Source organism: Morone saxatilis, unplaced genomic scaffold (assembly GCF_004916995.1).
Source record: "Morone saxatilis isolate NCDOM2014 unplaced genomic scaffold, NCSU_SB_2.0 Contig0, whole genome shotgun sequence".
Taxonomy (NCBI): domain Eukaryota; kingdom Metazoa; phylum Chordata; class Actinopteri; family Moronidae; genus Morone; species Morone saxatilis.
The window spans coordinates 9,481,538-9,490,599 of NW_023339650.1; the positions used below are offsets into that span (position 1 = coordinate 9,481,538).

The window sequence follows — 9,062 nt, forward strand, 5'->3', positions numbered from 1 at the left end:
GTCAATCCATCCTCATTGACCAGATCTGGGCTGATGCCACTGTTAAGCAGCTCCCTCACTAGAAGAAGCACAAATACACACACACACACACACACACAAACACAAACACACACAGCATTATGACAGACCACCTGGGCAGAGTCCTTTCCACTGAAACACTTTTTTACAGCATGTATCTGTCTGCCCTAAATAGACAAGAAATGATACCCATTTGGCGTGTGTGTGTGTCGGTTAACAATGGACTGAAAAGATTTGCTACTATAATTAGCCTTGATCCTGCGCCTGACAATAATGCCATTGAAAACAAAATGCCTTGACTGCTACAATCAAAGTGTGACGTATCCAGTATCAAGTATGCATCGATAACTTCCTTTGAATTGTGTGTTTTACAGCAACCGGTTGATAAGTTCTTATGTCTCAGGAAAGGCCAACGGCAAGTCAATGCAACACAAAGAAACTAAATGCGGAGGTCACAGTGTCCCCTGACTTTAAAGTAGGGCTGCTTTCACATGTTAGGGATTTTGATTGGTCTAGGCAGGAAAGCAGTGGATTAGTCTTGTATCTATAGTCTGAAATCACTTGTTAGCCTGTCTTGAGTTCCTTCAAATACTTACATGTGACTGATGTACTTCTAATTTAACAAAGTAGTGTCAAAGCTCTTCTGGACATAAAATTTAAGGCTCTGTAAAATGACTTTTCTCGTGTGTTTCTACCAACCTTCTTCTAGGTCATTACGTGCAGCTGCATCTAGCAGGGTGATGGTGTCAGGGAACTTAATTTTGGTGGTGCGTGCCTTCTTTTTATCTGCTTTGGCCCTTGACCCTCGTCCTGCCTCCTTCTCCATCTGTGCCCAAGACTTCAGCTGCTGGGCGCGGCGCTTCTGGGCATGCTTCAGGCGTTCAGTGGCACTTAGACGCCCGACTGTGGCCATCTCAGCCAGCAACTCGCCGTGATCTGCTGCCATGCCACTACACTACACACTGTAACGTTGGCGTCGCTTCTCTATGCTTGTTTGTTTCTCTTAGTCCACGTGGATGTTTCAGTTTGTAGATTTCTCATACACCTCCCTTGTGCCCCTTAAAGAGGCCCTTCTGTAAGGCCAACAGGCCTACGTTAGGGCCTGTGGGAGAGCACAAAGCGATGGTGCAGTTTATCTGTAAAAATATATTTTCATTTAAAAAAAAAAAAAAAAGCAAGCAAACAGCAAAAGAAGTCCAAATTATGATGAAATTTAACAGCTTATGTTGTACGATCAGGTGGCGGATATCTCCATGATTTCAGAAGTAAGCAACCCGTAGAACACTTGCAATGTCTCTTTCCCATCTTTCAGATGAGAACTCTTATCGTGCCGAGGAAAAAAGGCGAGAGAAAGATCCAAAACATACTCATCCAAGCTGTGGATTGTAACCAACTGTCAGTCCTGCCATCCATATCAACTCTGGGTAAGTTGGCCAATGATCCACTGGGGGGGAAAGAGAGACAGAGAAAAAAAAAAAAGAGTCAAACTCCTCTCCAGGTCAGATGCTCCTTCTGAGCTGCTAATCCAAAGCGGCCTTGACTGTGGAGACTTGGATCCAACAGAGGGGCACGTCTTTGAGAATCCATAGTGAGAATATAGTGGCAGTGAAGTTTAAGCAGTGGTGATAAAAAGGGGTATTCGCAGGATTCACCCGAGGCCTACTTTAGTTAATGCAGACAGTCACATAATTCAAATATCCCTTGGTGGTGAGTGGAGGCTACTCCAGAGTCAACTTGTCGTTGTTGGTGGACTTTTTGGCAGACCTTCAGAAGAAGAAAGCTGGGTACAAAGGTTTTCAATGATTCGTTCCTCAAAGACATTTGCCGTCTGCGTGCAACTGTGGGCAGGGAGAGAGAAGGGAAGAAAAAAAAAAAAAGGCAGGGAGAGAAAATGTGAGTGCCGTGTTACAGTATAATGTACGCACACTGCTCTCCTAATCCTGTTATCTTTAACCCCTGAGCTCCTTCCCCCTACTCCCTCCTCTCCCACTCCTCTCCTGAAGGAAACCTGAGACGGTGGGACGCTTTTCATTAATGATTGACACACCCTGCAGACCGACACACGCTGCGCTGCCATTGGCATACACACAGGGCTGAGCGACGGATGTTGTAGGAAAAGCGGTTAAATACCTGGTATGTGACATGTTTCAGTGCAAGTTCTAACCGCGGCAACCTCGGTTGGCAAGATCGCTCTCTTTACCTTCCGTTAACTTCCCAGGTGAGTTACGTGGCTCACACACGCTCTGCTCTTTCCAGGCTACTCATTTATTATTTAGGCCTGGGCCTGTGAGCGCTGAGAGGAAGGTCAACTAGAGGCACTCAGTGAGATAGAGAGAGTGACTGACAGTAGAGTCTTGGGCCACAGAGCCAACTATATGAAAAGGTGGGAGATGGGTAGACCACGGTGTGCAGTTCATAATAACCAGGTTGGAGTTCCAGGATTCCTCTTTGGTTTTTATCCCAATGGAGGTGACAGCAACAGGTTTAAAGCTTTAAAATAGTTTAGTTTTGACATTTAATGAGTTTTGCAAAGATTCTTTTTCCAAAATAAAGCAATTTGCCAACTTGTATGCTTCATTTTTAGATTTGTGTGGATAAACAGATGAAATTAAAATGGTGCAATCCTGGTTTATAGATAAACCATTAATAAAAGAAACTTGTGGGTTGCCTCTGGCCAGTGTTTATCCTCTCTGTTTGGTAATACTGCAGTTATAAATCTATGAAAACATGTCACACTTTCCAAAAAGCCATTAAGTCTAGTGTAATAAATGTCACTAAACTGAAAATAAATTGATTTTAGTCCAGATGCTCTGCAGGTTGGTTTTTTCCAAAACTTAGAGTTATCAATGTTTAGCTAACTAACTAAATAACTATCTAAGAAGATCAATCAAGTGTACTGCTGAAGGAGGATAAACAGCAGGTTAAGGGATTTTTCACAATCCAGCAAACTCAAAACCTCTTCTTACTTCTATCTTATAACCAATATATAAAGCATCAGTACAGTTATTAACCATCAATAAAGTTATAGCCACGATGTATAAATCTTTCATAAATGATGACCCTTTAAAAAGTAGTATTGTAACATATGACACATTATTTTTACTGGAATACCATGTAGTGTCTGCAGTAAGCCATGTACAGTAACATTTCTATAAATACCTACTAGTCACCATTTCCATTAGGCCTCTTAGCTGACCAGCTAAAATCTCAATAGTTCTTGGCTTGTGGATAGGCAGACTTTTGTCATTTGTTTCTTCCTTCTATTTTTAGGATACTTAACCTCTCACCCTTTGTCACAAGCTACAATGTAAGGATTTCCTTAGCCTGAGGTAATAACTCTCCCCAATAGACTGGCAGGCCACTATAAGGACCATTCATTCAAACAATACACATATGAACATGGACTTGGAATGCACAGGATCGAGGCATGGATGACGAATGTTCATTTATACCGATCCACAAGGCAGCTTTCGTTAATGGGTCTTCCTCCTACAAGGAAAAGCCATGTTCATGTTCCTGTTAAAAGGTCAACGGGAAATACACTTGTTGTACGCCAAACCCTAGAGGAACAATTAAGGCCAGGCCACATAGAGTTAAGTAGCCTAACCTGTTTTTGGTCAGTGTTCTCAACAGTTTTCCATAGTTAACAAATGAAAAAGGGAGCATGTTTTGTGGTATTTGAAGGGGCTTTAAAGGGGGAAAGGATTGGGAAAAATAGGGAAAATTCCTGCAGGAACTTAACTGCTGTATTAGTGGGATAATGCCAGACACAATCTGAAAGATCAGTGGAATAGAGATCCCAGTCTTAAACTTTAGTACTGTGTTTCTCATGAAATTAAACTTTTTTTTTAATTCTCATATATTTGACTCGTGTTCTGTTATTTCTCACATCAGACTTTATTAGTGAAACAAAAATCTGTTTGATTAGATGTCAAATGCAGTGGTGAAAAATTGCCTTCCAAAACAGGCCCAGTCTTACAACAAAAACACAGACAGGGCTATGTTACAATACAGCCGCTTAATTCATCTGTTGCTCTGCACTTTTGTTCAAGTTTCAATACATGTTTACATTTTTGAAAACAAGACGCTTCCAGTGTTTATTATATTGTTTGACTGGAGCACATTAACATTTAAGCAGTTTGCCGAAGGGGCAAACAAACATGCAGTCTTAAACATTCTTTCAGCTTCAACTTGATGACGATGCACAGCTCAAGAGGCAGGAATTTTTAACATGCCTCTAGTCTGATGGCCTTGCATAGTGTGAAACCAACATAGTGTGCCAGAATAATATTCAATTATATTTGTAAAACTAGCTAGCAATCAGTAACGTTCTGTTAGAAGTCAATGCAGTTTCTGTGTCTCCAGAATAACCCCCACCAAACCTCATATTGATGTATAGAGCAGCTTGGAGACTACAGTGTGGCCCACATACTGAGCAGACAACTAATGTGTGTCCCATTCGCTCCATCTATTTCTCCTTTAGGGCCAATCATGTGGTTATGACAATAAAACCGGTTGAATGTGTTTCCACCCTCACCCAGAACTGCCTCACCTGACCTGATAGTGCTGAGCCTTTAACACTGTACACGCTGCAAGTGCAGGGTCACAATGTGTTGCAAAGACTTGTAAAAAGCCAGCTTACTTCTCTAGGATCTGATCATGAAAGTCATTCTCTAGGGTCTTTTACTGGATTGGAGACTTTAAAACAGGAAAACAAGGCAAAGCTTTGGCTGGTGTGAAGTCATTTTATTTACATGTAAACTCATTTCTAACTCATGTTAAAATCAGAACTTTTATATCTGTCAATATATTTATATTGAAACTGTACTCCAGTTTAACTTGACTGTCAAACATCGCATCAAGGACTCGTGCTTCTGCCTGGTTGACAGGTTAAATGCCATTTAAAAATCATTTAGACTCCTTAAGTGTTTCTTAATGGACTACAAAAGACCAGATGGAGGCCGTGTCAGCAGGCTAAGTTAGATCATACCTGTTGATATGCTGGTACATTAGACGAGCGAAGAATGTGGGTCTATAAAACAATGTGATGGGTCATTGGTTAGGTGAGTGGTGATAGTAATGAGGTTTACTCATGACATAACATGAGACATAAAAGAAACAAAAGCAATGCGAGACATGCGCATTTATTAATAGAATAAATCTTTTGACACATGCAAAGTCCCACACACTCTCATTCTTCCACTCATAACACATTTACATGCACTAACACACATTTACATGCACTAACACACATTTACATGCACTAACACACACACTCAGAGCACAGGACAACGTTTCCTGATTAGCTGTCTTGGCAGAGCAACCAGACAACTCATATCTCGGCCAAAGCCAATCAGTGTGGGGTTCACTCTTGATTCTGGCTAGTCCTGGTACACAAACATTAAAGACTCATCTATATTATTAAGAACTATCTAGATAATTAAATTACAGCCAGTGATTTATCAGCCCACAATAATAATCATTTATTTTGAATTCTTATGCAAAATGATAGTCTTAATGTTCCAAGAAAGCCAGAGTATGTTTAGAGAAAGGGTTTTTGTTGTTGTGTTAGAGATGTCAGAGCTATGGGATAGTCAATCATCCATCTGCTCATTGCATCTCTTTCTTGCCATCAGGTGTGTAAAAACACCAGGTTATGAACTTCTTTTTAAAATACAAAAATGTGAAATGATCAGTTATCTTATCGGTATCGGCCATGAGAAGCAGGTAATTATCGGTTATTGTATTGTCTGAAAAAATAAAATAAAATCCCTATTGTTCAGCAGTCAGGTCCACCCAATCCTTGCAACCCAAGCTTAGCAGTATTGTCTAACAAACACCAGAGAAAGTACACCAGCTCTGCTTCCATACACTGCAGAGTAGTGTTATCTTTTCCTCACATGCCTGAAACAGGACTCTATATGAACTGCAGTCTAAGTCTCAAACATGTAAGTAGTGTCAGATACTTTCAGCTGTGAGCATGGTAAAGACTGAACTCCCCGTACTCCACTAACTGAGCTTACGTGAACAGAAAGGAGATAAATGATAAGGGCAAATTGCCCATTTTGCATACTTGTTTACATAGTTTAGAACTCATTACTGGAAGACACAGCATCATTGTAGATCAAACATCTCATAATTATAATTATATAAGTTCACGTCATAGGGGAGAAGTCAGTTGCATTTATGCACTCTCTCTCTCTGGTCAGGACATTTTAAAACTGGAGAAAGGAAAATTATGAGAGTGCATCTTCCATCTTAATTAGGCAGAAATTCAAACAAATCTATTACATAAATGCATTCAAATGGGAATAACAGAGTATTTAGAAGTTGGGGGTGATGCAGGCCTGAAGGTGGGCTACAGGTGTGTCTGTGTCTCTGTCCTCTCTTCTCTCTACGTTTTGTCTTTGGAAACCATTACTTAACACAAGTCTTATAGTCTCATTTGCAGTTTCTCTCTCCTAACTACAGCCTTTCGGTCCAGTGTATGCTTTAGAGGCCAGAGTCTCCTGGACAGTGCAGTTGAGGGCCATCATTTGGAGTTAACTAAACAAAGTAAAAGCCAGGGTGTGGTGAAAAAGAAAAAAAAAATCTTCAAGATCCTCTCAGCATGAGATTGCTGTCTTGGTCTGACAGACTAGCAGCTCAGTCAGACTTAACCTGCTGTCTGACCCTACTGAACCTCACTCACCAGCAGCAGTGAAAGATCTGGGTGAGCACTGCAGTGCACATTAAGCACAATGTCATGTTAAGAAGTTCAGAATCAGAAACCAAGAGTTTCTTATCTTAATCTGGAATTTTGCTCTAAATATTCAACAAACAAACAGCGAGGGACCCATCACTGATACAGCAAAACAAGAGCAACAATATATCAAGTTTACTGTTAACAAACTAACTGACCTAACACATATATCTATACGTGCATACACAAAGATAACAGTAATGAAAGGGATTAAATCAATTCACTTGCCAATGCAAAGTCTGCAGCAAAAATGAACATGAATTCCTCTGATGTTGTAATCTTACCTCATTCATCTTGTGTGTCTTGTTCTTTAGCTCTTATCAGCAGTCCGCACTGTAACAGGCTGATTGAGAACTGATCTGCTATCAGTGGATGCAACGATTTAAACTAGCATTAGTCTCAGTTGGTTTTGTCCCTTATAAAATAAACCAGTGCAAAAATGGGGAATTTGAGCCTTGTGATTCTGTGAGTCAGGCAGAGCCCAGACAGACGGGAAAAGACGAGGTGAGATCACCGATGTTGTACAAACTCTGGCCCGCGCACACACAGAGATACGAGGAAACATTTTGTGTGTTTGGAAAAATGTCCCTGCATCAATCTGACATTTGTAGACTTCTGACTTTTTCCACCTAATGACCTAACAGGAAGGGCTGTCTCCAGCTGCTGAGGAACATAAACGTTCATTCAACAGCTGGAATGAATAGACCACTATGCATACACAGACACAAACTGAAGCTCACACACTCATCAGGTGGGTGGTACCTTAGTGTACAAGCACACAACAGCAGGAACTCCTGCTCAGCTTTAAATCTAGCTGCGGTGGAAATGGGCAAAAGGTGCTTCATTCATGGTTTGCCATCATGGGACGACATTGCTCAGCTGTTGTGTGTGACCACCAGCCCAGCGCTGTGTGATGTGACCTGCAGGACCTTCCCGTTCATTGAAACAAACAGTGCTGAGTCAATGCAGCTTGTTGATTCGGGAACGATCCCGCCTGCTATCTGAACCACTGCCAAGTGACCAAAACGGCCTGCCTGATATTCACAAAGGTTGTTTGTTTTCTACCACTCAGATTTAGACAAGTCGTGGAGCTGAAAGTGATAAATCGTTGGTAGGGCGAAACAAGGCATCCAAAGACAACACCTCGGGCTATGGGGAACTGCAATGGGCTGACCAAACTAATAATAGAGGAATAAAGAAATCAAATTGAAGGAAGAGAGAGAGAGAGAGAGAGAGCTGTAGGGGAATCTGCTGGTGGGCACATTAAGTCCTGTCATGTGTAATGGTTTGAGCTGCTCCATATAATCACTGAACAATCTCAGTAATGCCACGGAGTAGCCAGAGGAGGGAGAGAGCAAGAGGCCATGGGAAAAAGCGAAAGGCTGTGCGTGTATGATGCAGGCAGATCTGCACATATATAGACAAACAGGCAAAGAGTCACTGCTTCTTTCTGGAGGCCAGGATATGAACTGAGAGGGCAAGAGGATGTGGAGGAAAGAATGCGAAGGAGATAGAGGAGAATACGAGGAGGAGGAAGGATGGGGAGGAGACAGACTCGCCTCCTTTTAAACTGCTAAGCAGGAAGCAGGGTGATATCACGCAGGCACAGAGGCGGAGAGAAAAAATGGTGCCCACGGGATGAGACGATGTACACGACATGACACAGAGTCTGTCACATTTAAACATAAGCACGTGATGGCAAAGAAATGCCTCAGTAAGGAAAGACGGAGAGAGAAAAAAGGGGGAGTTTATGAACAAGAGCAGGAATGTGACAGCAAGCCAAACCTTAGCAAATACAGCTTGACCTTTAAAGAGCTGCTTTGAGTCATTGGACTTGTTGGAATTGTCTTATCATGAAGAGAAAACTAAATAAGGATGACAAAGAAAAGTCTTTCTGTAATGATTACCTCATGTTAGGGTTAGTGGAGTTAGTGGAGGACGCATACATTTTGATCTAAATTCACTTTTTAAGATCTTTTATGCCATGCAAGACTGCGTGTGAGCCGCCACGTTGCGTGTCAAGGGCCGCACAAGCTAATCTTGGTCTATATTGTTAAACCTGCAAATATTTGAGCGTACATACGGAGGAAATGCTGTTCAAGAAGTACTTTGACCACACGTGGCAACACTTGTGAGACAGGCCGGCAAGGCTGGCTTGACGGGGATAGATAACTTGTGAGTTCAGGTTAATAAGTTATGTTAATGTTGTAAATGTTAAAATACGGTAAATCCTCAAGTCAGAGGGGAAACAAGCACAAAGACAAACACAAATCCAAGACAATAACGAGGGTGGCAACTAATT

The 9,062-nt window shown here is 41.6% G+C and overlaps 1 protein-coding gene across 1 annotated transcript in view; it reads right to left on the reverse strand.

The window, feature by feature from the left end:
* The window catches only part of ppp1r16a (protein phosphatase 1, regulatory subunit 16A), a 15,389-nt gene that overhangs the window by 5,114 nt on the left and 1,213 nt on the right, over window positions 1–9,062 (reverse strand). Inside the window, exons 2-3 of the mRNA XM_035655257.1 lie at window positions 718–1,856; window positions 1–58 (exon numbers count right to left, since the gene is read on the reverse strand). The exon at window positions 1–58 is cut by the window's left edge and continues 5 nt beyond it. Of these exons, the coding sequence (XP_035511150.1) occupies window positions 1–58; window positions 718–964 (305 nt within the window). The 5' untranslated portion in view covers window positions 965–1,856. The remainder of the gene's footprint in view (window positions 59–717; window positions 1,857–9,062) is intronic.